This window comes from Carettochelys insculpta, chromosome 2 (assembly GCF_033958435.1).
Source record: "Carettochelys insculpta isolate YL-2023 chromosome 2, ASM3395843v1, whole genome shotgun sequence".
NCBI classification, from domain to species: domain Eukaryota; kingdom Metazoa; phylum Chordata; order Testudines; family Carettochelyidae; genus Carettochelys; species Carettochelys insculpta.
This window is the reverse complement of record NC_134138.1, coordinates 196496134-196516870: the sequence shown is the minus strand read 5'-3', so window position 1 is coordinate 196516870 and position 20737 is coordinate 196496134. Positions and strand designations below refer to the sequence as shown.

The 20737-nt window shown below is 45.9% G+C and overlaps 1 protein-coding gene across 1 annotated transcript in view; it reads right to left on the bottom strand.

The window, feature by feature from the left end:
• LIMD1 (LIM domain containing 1) overlaps positions 1-20737 on the bottom strand; it is a 67697-nt gene that overhangs the window by 18036 nt on the left and 28924 nt on the right. The window contains exon 3 of the mRNA XM_074988251.1: positions 6801-6868. Coding sequence (XP_074844352.1) covers positions 6801-6868 — 68 coding nt within the window. The remainder of the gene's footprint in view (positions 1-6800; positions 6869-20737) is intronic.

The window sequence follows — 20737 nt, the reverse complement described above, 5'->3', positions numbered from 1 at the left end:
TCGTTACTACAGGTGAGTAACTTCTCTTTCTTCTTCGAGTGGTCCCCGTGGGTGCTCCACAATAGGTGACTACCCAGAAGTAACCCAAGTAAGGAGGTGGGTAATCGGTTTATGTGCAGCTTGCCCCCGAGAGGACTGCTGCCGACAGACGGGTATCCTCTTCGAATACCTGAGGCAGGGCATAATACTCGGCGAAGGTGTCGTAGGATGACCAGGTCGCCGCTCTACAGATGTCTTTTAACACGATGCCCTTGAAGAAGGCTGTTGATGCCGCCACCGCCCTGGTGGAGTGAGCCCTGGGCGGGGCCAGCAAAGGAGCATTTTGAAGCTCGTAACACATTTTTGTACAGGACACAGTGTGCTTAGAGATTCTCTGGGAAGAGAGACTTTCTCCTTTTGACCTGGGAGCGAGAGAGACTAGGAGCCTGTCCGTTTTCTGGAAGGACTTAGTTCTGTCTATGTAGAAGGCCAATGCCCTCCTCACATCCAGGAGATGCAGGCGTGCCTCCTTGCCGGAGCTGTGAGGCTTCGGGTAAAACGAAGGTAAAACTATTGGCTCGTTAAGACTGGACTCCGAAGAGACTTTTGGAACAAAGGCCGGGTGCAGCCTTAAGGTTACCGCCTCCTTTGAGAATACTGTGCAGTGCGGCGTTGCCATCACTGCCGCGAGCTCACTCACCCTGCGGGCTGATGTAGTTGCAAGGAGGAAGGTTGTTTTTTTGTTTTGTTTTTTTTTATCATAAGGAGACGTATGGGAACTGTGGCTAATGGTTCAAAAGGTGGACCCGATAGCGTGCTGAGCACCAAGTCCAAATTCCACGATGGTGGAAGCGGTTTCCGAGTGGGGTACAGGTCTACCAGCCCCTTCAAGAACCTGGTAACGATAGGATGGGCGAATACCATGGGCCCTTCCTCTGTATGCCGAAAGGCTGATATAACGGTGAGGTGGACCTTTAGCGAGGATAGAGAAAGCCCACCTCTCTTGAGGTCCAATAAGTATTCTAGTATTACAGGTATAGGAACATCAAGGGGAGCTAACTGCTTGGCAGAACACCAGGCTGTGAATCGAGTCCATTTCTGCTTGTAAGTCCTCCTGGTGGAGGTCCTTCGGCTACATTCCAGGACTTGTTGTACTCCCTCCGTACACGTGCTCTTTAAAGAGCTGAGCCATGGATTAGCCATGCTTGTAGGTGCAGGTGCACTATGGACCCCTGAGCCTGCGTGAGTAAGTCCAGTGCCACCGGTAGAGGGAGCAGTGGGTGGTCCAACATGCGCAAAAGCAAGGGAAGCCATTGCTGCCGATCCCAAGCGGGACTATGAGTATCATGCGAGCTCTCTCCCTTCTGGCTTTGTGCAAGACCTTGTGGATAAGCGCTGCGGGGGAAACGTGTAAAGTAGGGAGCCCCTCCATGAAAACATGAATGCGTCCCCCAGGGACCCCCGCCCCACTCCTGCCCTGGAGTAGTAGTGGGGACACTTTTTGTTGTACTGGGTGGCAAACAGATTGATCTGGGGAAACCCCCATGTATGAAAAATGCGCCGTAGCAGATCGGAGCAGATCTGCCATTCGTGCGTGATTGCAAAGCGCCTGCTCAGCTGATCTGCTTTCACGGTGTGAGCGCCCGGCAAGTATGAGGCTTTCAACGTTAATGTTGTTGGCAATGCACCAATTCTACAATCGGACTGCTTCCGCACATAGGGCACGGGATCGTGCTCCTCCTTGTCGATTGATGTAAAACATAGTGGAGGTATTGTTGGTATTGAATCGCAACTACTTTGCCATGTAGGTAATCTCGAAAATGTCTGCAGCCGTTGAACACTGCTCTGAGCTCCAGCATGGTTATGTGCAGTGTCTGTTCCGCAGGGGACCATAGCCCTTGTGCTACCTTGTCGCCGATGTGCGCTCCCCGTCCTATGTGGGAGGCGTTGGTAGTAAGAAAAAATAAAAATTTGTGGTTGGTGAAAAGGCACCCCCACGAGCAGATTCTCAGGGTTTTCCCACCATGCCAGGGATCTGCGCACCTCTGTTGTGGGCGACACCACCCTGTGGACAGTGTGGGATGCCGGTTTGTAAATGCTCGCCAGCCAATGCTGCAGGCTTCACATGTGCAACCTGGCATTCTGTACCACAAACGTCGCTGCCTCCATGTGGCCCAGCAGCTGTAAGCACGTTAAGACCGGCACCGTGGGGCTGTATGTGATGACTTGCACCAGCGAACTGATGGCGCGGAAGCAGGCGTCGGGTAGGTACACCCTTGCTGTGATAGAGTTTATGCGTGCCCCTATGAACTCTATATGTCGTGTGGGTTCGGACTTTGACTTTGCGAGGTTGATGACTAGGCCCAGCGAAGAAACGTGTCTGCTGTGACACGTATCATGCGTGAGACCTCTGCCTTCGAGGCCCCTTTTAGCAGGCAGTCGCCCAGATATGGGAAAAATAAACACCCCCTGTCTGTGCAGGTAGGCTGACACCACTGCCAGGGTTTTGGTAAAGAGACTAGGGGCCGAGGAAAGGCCGAACAGAAGAACCCTGTGCTGGAAGTGCTCCTGGCTGACCGTGAAGCGGAGGAAGCATCTGTGTGCCGGGTGGATTGTTATATGAAAGTAAGCATCTCGTAAATCGAGTGCTGCAACCCAGTCTTCATCGTCCAGTGCTGTGAGTATCAAGGCAACTGTGGTCATCCGAAAATGTTGCTTGCGCAAGTAACGGTTGACGCCCCAAAGATCTAAGATGGGCCTCCAGCCTCCTGTTTTCTTCTGTGGTAGGAAGTAGCGTGAATAAAAACCTTCCCCTGGAATTATTCCGGCACTCTTTCCACCTCCCCTATGAACATAAGGTGATTCACCTTCTGCTTGAGCCTCGCCTCGTGGCAGCATCCCTGAGGTGAGGCCTGGTGGGAGGCTTCGTCGGTGGAAGCGACTGGAAGGGGATCGCGTAACCCGTGGCTATGATCTCCAGCACCCATTTGTCTGTGGTGATCTTTTGCCATTGGGAGTGGAACGGTCTGAGGCGATGATGGAACATGAGATGAGAGTGGCATTGAGCGAGGGTATCGATAGTGCAGCCCCCGACATACCCGTCAAACTTCTTGCCTTTGGGCCTGCCCCGAGGGCGTACGGCTTTGTTGAGAACGTCGCCTAGGAGTTCTGTACTGTTGCTGCTGTTGATAGCGCCCTCGGCCGTAGCCCCGTTGATATTGAGCACGCTGTGGTTGTAAGCGTAGCGTCTCTGCTGAGGATAAAATTTTTCCCTCCCATATGGGGAAGTATAAATGCCCAAGGTTCTAAGTGTAGCTCTCGAGTCCTTAGTGGAGTGAGGGACCGAGTCGGTTGAGTCTGCAAACAGCTTTTGTGTATCAAAGGGAACGTCCACGATCTTCGCCTGTAAGTCCCTCGGGAAACCCGATGTCTGGGGCCAGGATTCTCTACGCATGACCACTGCTGTAGCCGTTGAACATGCCGCCATGTCCGCCACGTCCAGGACAATGTGGACTCCCGTCCGCGATGCTGCGTAGCCCTCTTGAATAATCGCCCTTAACACCAACTTGTTGTCTTCTGGAAGTGAGTCCATGAGGGGAGTAAGCCTGGAGTAATTATCAAAATTATGGTTTGCTAGGTGTGCCCATGATTTGCCACTCTCAATAGCAGGGTAGAAGAGGAGTATACCTTCCTGCCAAACAGCTCTAGCTTCTTAGCATCTTTGTCCGATCCCCCCGATTTGTACTGAGAAGACTTTGACCTCTGCTGGGATGACTCGACCACCAAAGAATTTGGTTGTGGGTGACTGAAGAGGAACTCCATGCCCTTTGCCGGGACAAAGTACTTCTTATCCACTCTCTTGTTCGTAAGCGGAACAGAGGCCGGAGTCTGCCATATAGTAATGGCTGACTCCAGAATGGCTTCGCCCAGCGGAATAGCAATTTTGGACGAAGCTGCGGGTCTCAAATTTTCCAGGAGTTTGTGATGTTTCTCCTGCACCTCTGCCGTTTGAATGTCTTGCGTGAAAGCCACCCTTTTAAACAGCTCCTGAAACTGTTTAAGGTCATCCGGGGGAGAGACATCCCCGGGGGCCATGGCCTCATCTGGGGAGGATGAGAAGGAACCACTAGGGTAAACCTCCCTCGAACCCTCGGGCTCCTGCGGTCGATGATATACTTGCTCGCTGGAGGATTGTGAAGGAAAGTCTCGGGGTTCTAAAATTAACTCCCCTTGAGACAACTGTGTTTCCGTCCCCGATCGGGAGTGCCCACGGGGGTACTGAGCGGCCAGGGGGGGACCTGCCCCTGGGTGTAGGCCTGTGGTGTCTGTGTCCAGCATGATAAGGATGACCATGGCAGCATGGGCAAGGGTCCGGGGATGGAGACCTAGACCACTCACGGGGTGTGTACCCCCAATGTCTGGGAGAGCGAGACCTCCGCGACGACACAGATAGAGGTGAAGCTAGCTTGTGATAGTACTCCAGGGGATCCAATCCCAGAAATGGTGAAGGTGGCCCAAGCCATGGTGACATTGGTTGGAGGAACGGAGAAGGAAGTTCCGGATGGGCCGGTGGAGACACAGGCCTTCGGTGCGGCGTGTGTATCACAGGGGGAGGGCTTGGTGCTAACAGCAGCGCAGCCCTGTCCGGAGATGGACTGCGGTGCCGGGCTTTTGATTTTGGCTTGCCCCTCCCCTGCGGGGCCGGCACCGCCCCCTTCCGTGCCGGGGATCTCGGCCCCGCTGTCAGCGCCGCGCTCGGCACCATCAGCTGCGGTGCCGCGCTGGTATCCTCCTCCGGTGCCTGCAGGCTCCGTGCCCGGCGCCCCTGCACCGTTGGTGCCGTGGGGGCCGGTGCCGCCGGGTCCAGCACTTGCCTCGCTGACGCTCTCGGCGCCGCGCATGCCGGCTGTTGTATAACCGGAGGCTCAGCCTCTGCCACGTGCGCTGCCACTTGCCTGAGTATGAGGCTGGGGGCTGTGTGCTCCGCTCGTCCTGCTCGCTGCAAACGCCGGCAAGGATCGAGCCAGGGAGAGTTTCCTCCGTTTCTGCACCGAGGGGGTCAGAGAAAGCTGCCCTCCTCTTATGCAACCCAGAGGGCCCTTCTGGGTGAGGCTTCTCCAGCAAGTCCGGCTGGAGAGCCTTATCAACAAGAGCATTTTACGCCTCATCGCTCTGTCCTTCCTGGCCCTAGCTGTGAGCTTAGCACAGTGAGAACACTTCTGGGTAGCCTGTGATTCCCCCAGGCATCGGATGCATTCACTATGCCCCACGGAGGCCGGCATAGCTTCACGGCATGACTCACGCATTTTAAAACCTGAAGAGGTCATTGCGGTGAGTCCTTTACTGTTAATAGGGTACTTAGCACTTAATCCGTGCCTTTCCACCCCAAATAGTGATCACCGGCCTGCGGGGCAGCGGGCGGCCTAAATGGCCTTCACGTCCGCTCTTCTCTTCTCTGCTCCTCTCTTTTTTCTTTTTTTTTGCTGATATTCTCTTTGTCTTGGCTTTCTCTCTCTTTTTTTTTTTAATAACCAAAAACAACAAATGACACGTAGAAAAACCACTATTTAATCTGACTCTGGCCTTAGCCTGAGTAGATTCTGTCTGCAGCCGATGGCAGTTGAGAAGGAACTGGCAGGGACTGGATCGCGCACGCGGCTGGGGGCGTGCAGGGGGGCGGCGCACGCTGGTGCATGTGCGATCCAGGAGAAACTGCTGGAAGATTTCCAATCTGTGGCGCCAGGCGAGCCCGACACCTATTGTGGAGCACCACTCGAAGAAGAAGCAGAGGGCTGCTTTCTAGAGCAATGGTGTTCACCCAGTTAAGGGCAACTGGGGACTGTATTGGGGAAGGAGAAGGGAGGAGAGTACACCAGCCACATGACCCCTCCACCCCAACCCAGGGAAGGGTCTGGCCAACCCCTCCCAGCTCCAGACCCCACCTCTTCCTGTCCCTACCCTGCCCTTTCTCCTCGCCCACCCATATCATCCAAGGGAGCGGGGAAGAGGTGACCTGGGGGACTAGCGGGGCCAGAGGCCCTGTCGGCAGCAGGGATCCAGCCCCTGTGCACTCACCAGAACCAGTGCGGCAAGTGGACCCAACTTGCTCTGCTTCCTCACTTGCATCGCTCCACTTCCTGCCGGCAACACCGGGGAGGTCCCAGTGACGTAGGCAGAGGAGCAGAGTGAGCTGGGGCCACGTGGCTCTGCTTCCACCAGCACCAGTGATGAATGCCGGGGGACTAGACCCTACTGCCGCCGCCAGGGCTCCCCACTGGCCTCTTGCCCCTCCCACCCATGTGACCCCTTTTACCCCCCGCCTTCCCTGCACTGCCTATGCACATAGTTCTGCCCAGTACCCAAACTAAGGGTGTGGTCCCAAGCCCACTGACATCACTGACTTTGTAACTGGCCCTCAGCGTGCCACTTCCATTGCTGTGTGACAGAGCAGCAGAAATCTTAATGCTGTTTCAAGGAGTTATGCAATGCACCTCAATCAGACAGTATTTAATCCACATTTTTAAGCATTGCTCAACCTTCTCAGTCCACAGCACAGAGATTATCATCTCTTTCACAAATGCCCAGGCAGAGCAAGAGAAAAACCTGCTCCCCACTTGTTTCTCTCCACCCCTCTGTTTATCATGCCCTCATCCCCACCGCAGCTGAGAACTCCGCCCAATCCTTTTCTGGGGAACGCCGCATGTGCCAGTCTTCTGCTGAAATGTCAGCTGTGTGGCGCTGAGAGTTTCTTCCATTACAGTTTTTCCAAGTCACAGCATGCAGTTTGCAATGGGAGAGGCGCAGGACAGCAATGTACTCACTAGGAAGTCTTCTTCGCAGAACACCTTTCCATTGACAAAATAAAAGGCTTTTCCTCGCAGTTTTCGACCTAGGGAGAAACAAGAGGAGAGAGGGGGAAAAAGGTCAGTAGATGGATGGATGAAAAAAATATAATCAAAAGCTGATAACAGATGCATTTGAGGTAGGGAGTGTCTTTTTGTTCTGTTTGTGCAACACCTACCACAATGGGGCACTAGCCCTTGCCGAAGAAGTCCTGTGGCACCTTAGAGACTAACAGATATTTTGGAGCATAAGCTTTTGTGGGCAAAGACCCGCTCGCATCTGATGAAGCCGGCCTTTGTCCATGAAAGCTTATGCTCCAAAATATCTGTTGGTCTGTAAGGTGCCACAGGACTTCTTGTTGTTTTTGAAGACACAGACTAACATGGCTACCTCTCTGATACTAGTCCTTTACTAGAGCTCCTGGGTTCTATAGCAGGGCTCAGCAACCTTTCCGAGGTGTGGGGGGGGGCCGAAATTTCACTTTTTGACCTCTATGTACAGTCCGAGTGCCGGTGATACTTTTTAAAGTCACTAATACTCCTACTTACAACAGCTTCATTAATAAATACATTAAGATGCAGAGCTTTACGGTTTAGGTGGTGGTAGGTAGCACATCAGCTGGTCTCTTGTTAAGCTACAGGTGGCCTGGCATTGAGCAAGCTCCCAGCTGCATGGGGGAGGAGAGGTGGTGCTGAGCTCCCGCCTCATGTGTCAGTGAAAATCAGCTCACATGTTGCTCTTGGCACTCATGCTGGGGATCGCGGCCCCCTGTTCTACAGTCATAACACCAACAACAATTATTATTCAAGTGAGCTGAATGCTGTGACCATTCCAGACCCAGAATATCACTAACCATTTTTTCTTTTTAATGGCAGCCCTGTGATACTTGGGCTCTAATCACCATGTAGCATCAAGGGTGGTTTCAACAATGGAGAGTTTTGCTTTTTACGTAGCTGTATGGTTATCAAACCTTAACACACTTTTTTGAATAAAACTTACCTAAGCAATGGCCTCAGCATAGCATATTGCTTGAAGCCACAAAATGCCATCTCCCACATGGCCCTCTGACACAGAGGGAGTCAAGGCCCCTGCATGAAGCAGCAGGCTTAGTTTGCTAATTCACTTCGGCAGCCACTGCTGGCAAGTGGTTAGGTAAAGAGAACTGTGTGCACAGGGTTTACTTATACAGGTTGAACCTCGCTGGTCCCACACCCTCGAGACCTAACTGGTGCCAAATGAGAATCTGTCAAATCACAGGAAGTCAATATTGTCCAGCAGCATCACCCACACTTCCACTGCTTACTGGGATCTAAGACGACAGAGGTAAATTAGAACTAAAGAACAGCACAGAACACTGAGGGCCAGGACAAGTAGCTGTGAACAGACTTTATGGGATCATGGGAAACTTGGCTACACCTATGGTAAGTGGTCATCCCACTAACTAAAATCATGCCAGATTATGGATGTTGCCAGACAAGAGAGTGCCAGATTAGAGACGTTCAATCTGTACTAGACTTTATTTCTTTAAAACTTCCTACCAGAGCTGTGCCACAAATGCGAGCTCTTCTTTAAGTGGGCAAAGGACTGGCAGCTGCTGGCATTTTAACCACCACATTGTATGGACCTGCTCTGAGCAGACTCAAGCGTCACCAGCAGCTAAATGCTTATGAATGGACTAGACTCCCCTTATTCCTACTGCAGGGGTGCTACACTGACATCAACCCCCTCCCCCAGGGGAAACACTTGTTTGTATTAGATATTGAAGTGTCTCTTGTGTCTCTTTTCAACCCACTTTCTCCATGAAGGCTCAGCACTATCGTCTAAAGCAGTGTTTCTTAAACTATGTTCGGTGGAACACTGGTGTTCTGTGAGTACCTCACACGTGTCCTGATGGTCTATATTTTCTGTTATTTAAACCAGATACAATGTTACTTCTTCATTGCTATGATACTTGAGAAAATTACTTCATTTTGTTTTTGCTGTATATGGTGTTGTTTGTTTTTGGCTTTGGGTTTTGTTTTGTTTTTTGCCTTTTGGCCTGACAACATTTTTTTAAAAGAAAATTTTCATAGGTGTTCTGCATAGAAAACATTGTTCGGGGTTCCACGGTCTCAAAAAATTTAACAAACATTGATCTAAAGCAGCAGTTGATCTGCTTGCGTATCTGGCTGAAGTAAAATGTTACAAAACCAGCTGTAAAAACCCAGGAGGACCCAGCCAGCCAACATTCCTGATTAGAACGTACATGGCCAGAGTCTGCTTTCAAGCACATACGTGGAACTTAAGTAAGGAAAGTAATGCTAGGAGCAGAACATTCAACATCCCCCATCTGATACACTGCACATGGTAATATTGCCTAAGAAAGCAAATCCTGTTTGACTATTGTATGTTGCTGTGCTTTAGAGTGCAAGTTCCTCAGGGCAGGATTTATGTTCTCCTCTAGGTTGTGGGCAGCAGCAAGCACTTTGTTGGCAGTCACCAAATAATAATGCTAGTCACTAAAATATGCAGAATTAGCAAAGACAGACAACAGAACGATGCAACTTCTTTGAAGTGTAATCTGCCATATGGTGTGCACACCAGAGGGCGCTTTCAGACAGGCCAGAAAACTTCATGTACTACCACAGGTTGACCCTCTCTAGTACTGCAATTTGACAGATGCCAAAGGACAGAATTTGACAGATCCCGGGAGGTCAGTATTGTCTAGAACATTACCAACATCTCCACTGCTCACTGGGCTATTAGAAGACATTTACAGCTAAATAACAGCACAGAACACTGAGAGCCAGGACTGGTGGCTGCAAACAAACTTTGTGGAACGGTGGGGAAACTTGGCCATATCCATGTAAGTGATCGTCTTGCTAACTAAAATCATGTCAGATTACGGATGTTGCCCAATGAAACAGATCCGGATGAGAAGTATCAGAGGGGTAGCCGTGTTAGTCTGGATCTGTAGAGCAACGAAGGGTCCTGTGGCACCTTATAGACTAACAGAAAAGTTTAGAGCATGAGCTTTCGTGAGTTAACTCACCATAGAAGAAGTGAGTTAACTCACGAAAGCTCATGCTCTAAACTTTTCTGTTAGTCTATAAGGTGCCACAGGACCCTTCGTTGCTCTTCCGGATGAGAGAAATTCAACCTGTAGTTAAGAACTCAAATGCTTGTGCAGAGTTCAAGGTGAAAGCATGGCCTCATTGAAGTCCCCAGGAGTTTCTTCCGTGACTTCACCCATGCCAGGATTTCACCCTTTCTTTTAGCGACAGAGAGGCATCTGCGTTAGTCTGTATTCTATCAAAACAAAAAAAAAAAAAACAGTGATGTAGCACTTTAAAGACTAACAAAATAATTTATTAGGTGATGAGCTTTGGTGGGACAGAAAGCTTATCACCTAATACATTATTTTGTTAGTCTTTAAAGTGCTACATCACTGCTGTTTTGTTTTGTTTTTAGTGCTCAATTTTATAAGCAATACAGCCAGGTAACAAGTGCATTTAAGGGACTAGCTATGATACAAGACAGGGTTGTCTGCCACACAAAGGGACAACCGAATCAATAGTTTTTATTACCAAGTGGGATGGGAAAGTACAGCTGGATAGCCATTTTAGGGAATGATGTTCCAGCCTAGGTCTTTCCCTTCACCAAAACACTAGTCAGCAAGGTCAGAAAGTTCCAGACAGCCTCTACAGAAACACACATTTTGAAAATACCACTAGGTAAGTAGCCTGTCAAGCAGCAGTGTTTCTGGGGAAGGGGTCATTCTGATCTCTGGGGAGGTGAAGAGGAGCAGAATAGAATTGCGAAGAGACAATGCTATGGCTACTAAGGATTATTTAAAATGTGGTTGCCAAGTAGCTTTTAACAAGAGTCCAAAACACAGAGTCCTTACTCAGAAAAAATCACCTACTGATGCCAACAGCAAGTTTACCAGAGTGTAGGTGTCAAGGTTTGGCTTGCATAGCTTATTAAAAAACAAACTGAAACATTCAATTTCAGAAAAAGTTGCAAGTTAGCACACACAAGGGGCATAGGAAAACAGGCAGATCTTCAAATGATTTTCCTGCTAAATGTGATGGATCTCCAAAAAGAAAGTCTGTTGCAGAGGACAGGGAGAGGCTGAGGAAGAGAGAGAAAAGGCAGTAAGATTGCGCCTGGTTATGGACAAAGGCCCTGACCTGTGCGCTAGTGATACCCATTGCAACAGAGGGCCACAGGTTGGATTGCTGCCACAGTCAGTCTTTGACAAACAACCAAAAGCATTTTACAGGCACTGTCACCGCATGTATTTTTAAACCCTTGACACTAGCAGTCAAGATTTATTACAGCAACCCCCAGTGGGGTGGTCATGGTTAATGTTGTGTGAAATGTTTTCTTTATAAGCTCATTTAACAGCAGGATAAGCCCTGTTGGAAGGTATTTATAATTTGGCTGTCAAAATTTTAAGTGGATAGATGCACAAGAGGTGCTATGCCCATGAGTACTTCACAGAAATTTTTTTGCTTTTGGGAAAGAGACAGGATGATTTTTTGACAAAAGTTCCATATTAAATTTCTGCCAGATGTTTAGAGAAAAAAAAAGAGAGTGTTCAGGTGAGGCAAGAGAAGAGTTATAAAATACTGACCACATAAATTGCACTCTTAAAAATGTCCAAGCAGTTACTGCATGCTAAGAATCCCCAAGTACACAAGCACAGACAAATCAAGGAAGCACATATGAAAACTAAGCAGCCTATTTACTGACTTCTATCACTCCTATCAAAAGGAACTAGATGCCTTACAAACATTAACAGGTATCCTCACAACCTTGGGAGGAAGGAAGGTATTGCCTTTGAACAGATGCCCAGAAACTGACCTCCCTAGCATCACACAAACTGTAAAATATGTTTGTGTTAAACAAACAACTGATATACAAAGGGAATAGCGTTTTGTTTTGTTTTTTAAGGTTTGACAAGGAAAGTGCTTCTGTGCAGGCTGCATTTAAATTAAGGTGGTTACAAGCAGCATTTTTCTTCTGCATAGTAAAGTTTCAAAGCTGCATTATGTTAACATGTAACTTATGAACTTTTGAAAGAACAACCATAATGTTTTGTTCAGAATTACAAAACAACTTCCATTGCTAGCGTGCTTGTAATTCTGAGATTCTGCTGTATACTATATATGTGGCTCTCAACCTCTCCACACTACTGTACCTTTTTCAAGAGGCTGATTTGTCTTGTGTACCCCAAGTTTTACCTCACTTAAAACCACTTGCTTACAAAAATCAGATGCAATAAAAGCATCATGGGACATTAATATTGAAAAATTGCCTTCTTTCTTCAATTGCAACACCCCCATCCCTGGTTGAGAAACATCGACACAGCATCTACAGCAGCGTAAGTCGATGCTGGTATGAATTTGAGCTTGTAGTCACTTCGCTAGTGCTTTTCATATAGGCTGCTGTAAATCAGAAAAATACTTAGAGCAGTACCCCGGTTGAGAACCTCTGTAATACATCCTAAAACTGACATCAGATCAAGAAGTCTAGAAGTTGGATGGCATTTTTCATTCCAACTTTTTCTTTGAAGAATTCACATCTCAAATATTGCTAAGATGACCCTGGTATCATTGCTGGAATGAGGCCCTTGTCCGCTGCCCACTAGAATGTTTAATTCACAGGTTATCACTTTGAGAAGAAAATGCTACATAAAGAGCTGCAGCATGAACTGCTGGCTCCTGATACCAATTCCCTATCCCTTAACTTGGCTATCAGCAAAATGTAGCACATAATTAAAATATTTCCACATCTCCACCATCCTATTGCTAGTGGTCATTACAGGATCTCTCAGTGCTGCCCATAATAGGAGCTTTGATCCTCATATGTCTACGTATCCACCGGTCTCATGCAGGACATCAAATCCATTTAACTACAGGACATATCATATGACTGTCACAATGGCATTTTAAAACTGCATCAGTGCTACTTATAACTGCCAGTAGTATCTTTATGTTCCCACAAGCACTTTTTGTTCTGCATTTGGTGGTTACCACAGAGTCAGGCTGGACTTCCAGGATGCTAATGTTTCCTGCTTCTATACTTTCATATTCTGGATCATACACTTTACAGTTTATATCTTTATAAAAACTCAGTCTGCTATTGCTCCCATTAAGGTTAATCACAGATTTGCCACTGACGTCTACAGAAGCTGGATCGAACCCTGATAGTTAAATTTTGTCCAAATGCATTTTAAATTGGTTTCCCATTAATTAGCATCTGCAGTTACACCTGTTTAACAAGAAAACCAGGATCACAAGTCCCGGTTCAAAGATAAAAAGCTACTGTGTGCCACAAAATTTTCATCTCAGTGTGTACAGTTAGAAGTCTCCCCATCTCACCACAGCTCTACTGTTATAAAACAAACCTGTTGTAATTACAGCTGGCAGATTTCTTTTTAAAGCAAAATATTTAAACTCATGGAGGCTGTAACCTCCGAACAATCCATGTGGCTGGCAGTGTGGATAATGCCAGCATTCTAAGGATTAAAGAGCCAGGACCAATGCTTCTTGCTCAGCTTGGGTTCCCATTTGCTTTTTGGTTTCCTCAGTAACATTCTGCTGTTCTGCCCTACTCTGTTCCCTTCCCGCCTCTCAGGAGGCACAAAGTGCTGACTTGCAGCATACCTCTAGCTGGAGATTCCCCCAGGTCCTACCCCACACTTCCTGGAGCCAGGTGTTTCAAAGACAGGCAAGCACAATGAATACCAGCAGTCCCCAGCTGGCAAATGACACTTTGGGGACCATGGCTAGATACCACATGCTATAGGCACCTCCATTAGCTCTAATCTGTGCGTCAGGCCAGGCAGAGAATCAAGGAGGCATAGGCTCTTCCTATGGAAAGTAAGGTATGAGAGCTGCAGAATAAAAAGAAAATGAAGTTCAAAAAAGCGGACTTCAGTAAGGTCCCACAGGAAGAATATCCAAGGTAGAAGTACCTTGTATTAAAGGAGGAAATTGCATAATAGGCATCATGGTGGAATGAAGACAATGCATGGGACATAATCATACCAGGATATAAAATCTATCGGAAGGATATAATGGGTCATGTGGGTGGCGGAGTGGCATTGTATGTGAAAGATAACGTGGAATCAAATGAAATAAGAATTTTAAATGAATCAAAACATTCCCTAGAATCGCTATGGATAGTAATTCCAAGCTCTACTATGAATATAGTAGTAGGGATATATTATCGACCGCCTGATCAGGACAGTGATAGTGATGTTGAAATGCTAAGGGAGATTAGAGAGGCTACCAAAATAAAACACTCAATAGCAATGGGGGATTTCAATTATTTCCATATTGACTGGGTACGTCACATCAGGACGAGATGCAGAAATAAGATTTCTCGATGCCGTTAATAACTGCTTCTTGGAGCAGCTGGTATGTGAACCCACAAGGGGAGGGGCAATTCTCAATTTAGTACTGAGTGGAGTGCAGGATCTGGTCCATGAGGTCACTATTAGAGGACCGCTTGGGAATAGTGATCAGAATGTATAACATTTAATATTCCTGTGGTGAGAAGAACACCTCAGCAGTCCAACACTCAGGCATTTAATTTCAAAACGGGGAATTATGCAAAAATGAGGAGGTTAGTTAAACACAAATTAAAAGCCAGAGTGACTAGAACAAAAACCCTGCAAGCTGCATGGAAGCTTCTCAAAGACACTATAACAACTTAAATATATACCCCAAATTAAAAAACATACTAAGAGACCGAAAAAAAGAACCACCATGGGTTAACACCCATGTAAAACAAGCAGTGAGGGATAAAAACGCATCTTTTAAAGAGTAGAAGGCAAATCCTAGTGAGGTAAATAGAAAGGAACAAACACTACCAAATTAAGTGTAAAACTGTAATAAGGAAAGCTAAAAAAGATTTTGAGGAACATCTAGCCAAAAGCTCAAAATGTAATAACCAAGCACTTTTTAAATACATTAGAAGCAGGAAGCCTGCTAAAAAACCAGTGGGTCCCCTAGATGATACAAATACAAAAGGAGCAATCAAGGATGATAAAGCCATTGCAGAGAGACTAAATGATTTCTTTGCTTCAGTCTTCACGGCTGAGGATGTTGGGGAGATTCCCAATCCTGCACTGTTTTTTGTGGGAAATGAAACTGAGGAACTGTCCTGTATTGAAGTGTCATTAGAGTTGGTTTTTGAACAGATAAAACTTCATTTTGACAAATCACCAGGACCGAATGGCATTCACCCAAGGGTTCTGAAAGAACTCACAGAGGAAATTGCAGAACTATTAACACTAGTTTGTAACCTGTCCTTTGGATCAGCTTCCATACCTAATGACAGGAAGACAACTAATGTGACACCAATATTTAAAAAGGGCTCTAGAGGTGACCCTGGCAATTACAGATCAGTAAGTCTAACATCAGTTCCGGGCAAATCAGTTGAAACAATAGTAAAGAATAAAATAGTAAAGAATAAAATTGTTAAGCACGTAGAAGAACATAATTTCATGGGCAAAAGTCAACATGGTTTCTGCAGCAGGAAATCATGTCTTACTAATCTGTCAGAGTTCTCTGAAGGGGTTAACAAACATGCAGACGGGGAGATCCAGTGGATATAGTATACTTAGATTTCCAGAAAGCCTTTGACAAGGTACCTCATTGAAGGCTCTTATGTAAATTAAGTTGTCATGGGATAAGAGGGAAGGTCCTTTCATGGATTGAGAACTGGTTAAAAGACAGGAAACAGAGGGTAGGCATAAATGGTAAATTTTCCGAATGGAGAGGGGTAACTAGTGGTGTGCCCCACGGGTCAGTCCTCGGACCAGTCCTGCTCAATTTATTCACAAATGATCTGGAGAAGGGGGTGAGCAGGGACGTGGCAAAGTTTGCAGATGACACTAAACAGTTCAAGATAGTCAAGACAAAGGCAGACTGTGAAGAACTTCAAAAAGATCTCATCAAACTGAGTGATGGGGCAACAAGAAGGCAAATGAAATTTAATGTGGATAACTGTAAGGTAATGCATGTTGGAAAAAATAACCCCAACTATACTTACAATATGATGGGGACTAATTTAGCTATGACTAATCAGGAAAGAGACCTTGGAGTTATTGTGGATAGTTCCTTAAAAACATCCACGCAGTGTGCAGAGGCAGACAAAAAGGCAACTAGGATGTTAGGTATTATTAAGACAAGGAGTATCTTACTGCCCCTGCATAAATCTATGGTACACTCACATCTTGAATACTGTGTACAGATGTGGCTTTCTCACCTAAAAAGGATATCCTGGCACTGGAAAAGGTTCAGAAAAGGGCAACTAAAATGATTAGGGCCTTGGAACAGGTCCCATATGAGAAGCTAAAATGACTGGGACTTTTCAGTTTAGAAAAGAGGAGACTGAGGGGGGGACATGATAGAGGTATATAAAATGATGACAGGTGTGGAGAGGGTGAATAAGGAGAAATTATTTACTTGTGCCCATAATACAAGAACTAGGGGACACCAAATGAAATTAATGGGTAGCAGGTTTAAAACTAATAAAAGAAAGTCTTCTTCACTCAGTGCATAGTTAACCTGTGGAACTCCTTGCGAGAGGAGACTGTGAAGGCTAGGACTATAACAGAATTTAAGAAAGAGCTAGATAAATCCATGGAGGTTAGGTCCATAAAAGACTATTAGCCAAGGGTAGGAATGGTGTCCCTGGCCTCTGATTGTCAGAGGCTGGAGACGGATGGAAGGAGACAAATCGCTGGATCATTGTCTTCAGTCCACCCCCTCTGGGGCACCTGGCACTGGCCACTGTTGGCAGACAAGCTACTGGGCTGGATGGACCTTTGGTCTGACCCAGTATAGCCGTTCTTATGTTCTAAAAAGGTGTTCAAGAGAGCTGGCAGTTTCTCAAAGAGACAATATTTAGGCATAATGCAAACTAGCATGCTATGAAAGAAAGGCAAGAAGAACAGTAAGAAGGTATGGTTCCATCCGGAGCTTTTTAATAATCTGAAAATTAAAAAGGGATCCCACAAAAACTAGAAATACGGAAAAATTGCTGAGGAGTACAAAAGAACAGCACAAACACACACAAACAAAACCAGAAAGCCAAGGCTCAAAATGAGTTATTCTCAGGAAGGGACTTAAAAATGCAGTAAGAAGAGGTTCTTTAAATATACTAGGAGCATGAGAAATAGGAAGGAAAGCGCAGGCTGTCCACTTATTGAGGAAGGAGGGCTGATGACACTGGGAAAGCTGAGGTGTTCTGATTTGCTTCCGTTTTAACAAAGAAGGTTAAATGTGACCAGGTACTAAACACAAGTAGTTTAAATAACACAGGGGAGAGAATGAAAGCCAAAATAGGGAAAGAAATGTTTAAACGATATTCAGATAAGTTTAAGTAATATTTAGATAAGTTAGATACATTCCAGTAACCACAGCCTGATGAAATTCATTCTAGGGTACTTAAGGAACCAGGACAAACACAACTGCTTATCTTTCAAAAAAGGAACAAAGGCAACCCAGGGAATTACAGATCAGTCAACCTAACCTCACTAGAACAAATTATCAAAAATATTTTTAAGCACCTAACTGATGATATGGTTATCAGGAATAACCAGCATGTATTTGTCAAGAACAAATCATGCCAAATCAACTAATTCCCTTCCTTGATATGGCTATGTGGCAGGCGGGCATGCATGATCCAGTGGATGTGATGCATGTTGATTCCAATAAGGCTGCTGACACAGTTCTACATGATACATTCTCATAAGTAAATTAGAGAAATTGTAGAGAAGAAATCACTATGAGGTGAGCGTACAACTTGTTGCAAGACAGTACTCAAAATGGAGTTATCAATGACACACTATCAAACTGGGCGTATCTATCTTATGGAGTCCTGTGGGAGTGAGTCTGGGATCAATACTAGTCCGTATTTTCCTTAATGACTGGATAATGGCATGAAGTTCATTGTCATAAAATTTGTAGACACCAAGCTAGAAGGAGTTGCAAGCACTTTGGACACAGGCTTAGTATTCCAAACAAACCTGATTCTCCAACTGGTCAGTCTGAAATAAACAAGATGAAATTAATAAAATCAAAAGCAAAGTACTTCACTTAGTAAGGGAGGAAAAAAATCAAATGCACATCTACAAAACTGAGAATAACTGGTTATGTAGCAGTACTGCCGAAGAGCATCTGGGGGTGATAGCGGATCACAAATTGAATCTGAGTCAACAATGAGATACAGTTGCTAAAAGGGCTAATATTCTGCACTGCATTAAACAGATATGTCATATATAAGTCACAGGAGGTAACTGGTTCAGACCACACCTTGACTGCTGTGTCCTGATCTGGGAGACACAATTTAGGAAGGATGTGGACAAACAGGAGAGCATCCAAAGGAAAACAGAACGAATGAAAAGGGGTTTAGAAAACTTGGCATATGAAGAAAGGTTAACAAAATTGGGCCTGTTTGAGAAAAGAGACTACGTGTAGGGCCCTACTAATTTGTGGTCCATTTTGTTCAATTTCATGGTCAGAAGACTTTAAAAATAAAATTTCATAATTTCAGCTACTAAAATCTGAAAATGTCTGTGTGTTTTAACCGCAGGGGGACCTGACCTAAAAAGGAGTTGTGCGTGTGTGGGTCACAAGGTTATTGCAGGAGGTACTGTTCTCCTCCCATGTGTGCTATTGCTGGCAGTGCTGTTGCCATCAGAGATGGGCAGCTGGACAGCAGCAGCTGCTGGCCACAAGCTCAGCTCTGAAGACAGCATAGAAGAAAGGAAGACAATATCCTGACTCCACAGCAACTCTCTTTTGGGTCAGGATTTCCCACCTGAGAAATGCTGGTCTTCCACCCCTCCTCACCAAAATCTGTGTAGTATAGAATAAAAGAACACAGAAGACAGCATTTCATGGGGGGAGGCAGACTGCACTGTCTGTGATTCATTTAATTTGATAGGGCCCTAACTATCGGCAGGGGGACAAGGACCACCCGTTAATAGTCTTTACATATGTGAAGGGCTGCTATAGAAAGGACCGATCAGTTTTTCCTCCATGTCCACTGAAGATAGGTCAAGAAGTAACTTAATCTGGAGCAAGGTAGTTTTCTAATATCGAACCTAAATTACCGCCCAACTATGAAGGCAGCTAAGCTTGGGAATAGGCTTCTTTGGGAGGCCATGGAATTCCTGTCACTGGAGGTTTCTAAGAACAGGCTGCACAAACACCTCTCAAGGATGGGTCTAGGTTGATCTGTCTTGCCTCAGCACATGTGGGTGGATTTGATGACTTCTTGCTGGAGGCTGGATGCAGGAGAGAAGCTAACTGGGAACATGCAGCTGTCATATTTCAAATCAGTTCTTAACGAGGGTTACATTAAAAGGTTCCTCTAGAAATGTGAATCTACCCTGAGCCATGGAGAGTTCAGGGTTCTATTACCTTGCAGGAACCTCAGCCCAGGTTAGGGAAGGTTTGATACAGGTTTGCTTGATCTCATAGGGCAGTTTCTTCTCATAATTGTTTATCCGTACGCCCCAAGACTCTTTTAAAAGACATATGCACCAGTAGCACTATACAGGTAAACTGCTGGGCTTTCCTCTCTGTCATTCAAGCCATTTAGCTAAAGAAAGCTCACTGTCAAAACTGCAAAACTTTGTTGTCTACTCAGAAAACATTTGAGGGCAGGAAAAAATTAAGAGAGAGAAAGGCATCTGTTATCTGAGCACAAACATTTATCCCAGGGGAACTGAAAGACAGGGGGCTCTGTAATTTCAACTACTGTGTGAGCCACAAAAGCAGGAAACTATAACTGGCCATGTTACCATAAATAAAGTCTCCCCTATGCTGCTGATGGCAGATCTCTGAAATAAGCGCCTCAGCTCTGCCTTTTTTATGACAGCTCCACACAGCTTATAGCCCCATAGCGCCACCATTTACAGATAAGACAAACTCATGATGGGAACAATGTTACAAATGGCAGAATCCCTGTTAGGACACCTTCTTGTGCACAACACTCAAGTCTCTCTTTTACCTCCACTAGAGAGCTGTTCTGTACCTCCCCACAACCCTCCATCAAAGAGATGTCTGTGATTCCATACTTAAAGGTGTTTAGGCACCTTCCATTACCTGCCTAAGCCCACAAACCTCAAACTTTCTTCGCGCGGGGGCATAGGGGGAGAGAGAGCTGCCTTTCCCCTTAACATTCTCATCTGCGAAATACAGCTAGCAAAGAATTTAGGAAAGTTTTAGGTTAATTAGAGGAGGAGTTTTTGAGATACCAAGATATTATCTGAGGATCTCAGAACTCAGACACCTCAAATTCAAGAACAGCGTGTTCTAAAACATGGCAGCAATGGTTGTGTGCTACCAGAGGGTCTGAAGTCTTATAAACCTGTAAACCTCAAACATGTGGCATATCAAGGTTTCAAAAGCACTAAACTAACGCAGTAGGTTAGCGGAACACTGCTTGGTTAACCATAATACACACATGTACAATCATGGTGAAATATTTTTCAAGTCCCTATATATTACCTGGAAATGCCTTTAAAAAAACCTTGCACACACACACAGCACAAACTACAGTAAACTCTTTCATATCTGGCAGCCCATGGACTGGGAGATTGCTGGATATTCAACTATTCTGGATAATAGAGAGGTATACCTAGCCATGCATAACACTAAGGAAAAACAAGATTATATATTAAACAAACAAAAATGCATGCAGAGTACTTTATTATCAACAATAGTAGTATTGTACACTGCAAACTTATATGGTATATGCTGCATTATCTGTATTTACTCTCACTGTACTGTACAGTAGGGTCTCAACATTTGTGAACCTAAGGTTCGCATATTCAAGTATTCACGAGAGGCCGAGAGCAGCCACTTCCCTGGGGCTCCAGGGCACGGAGCACCAGCAGCCCACG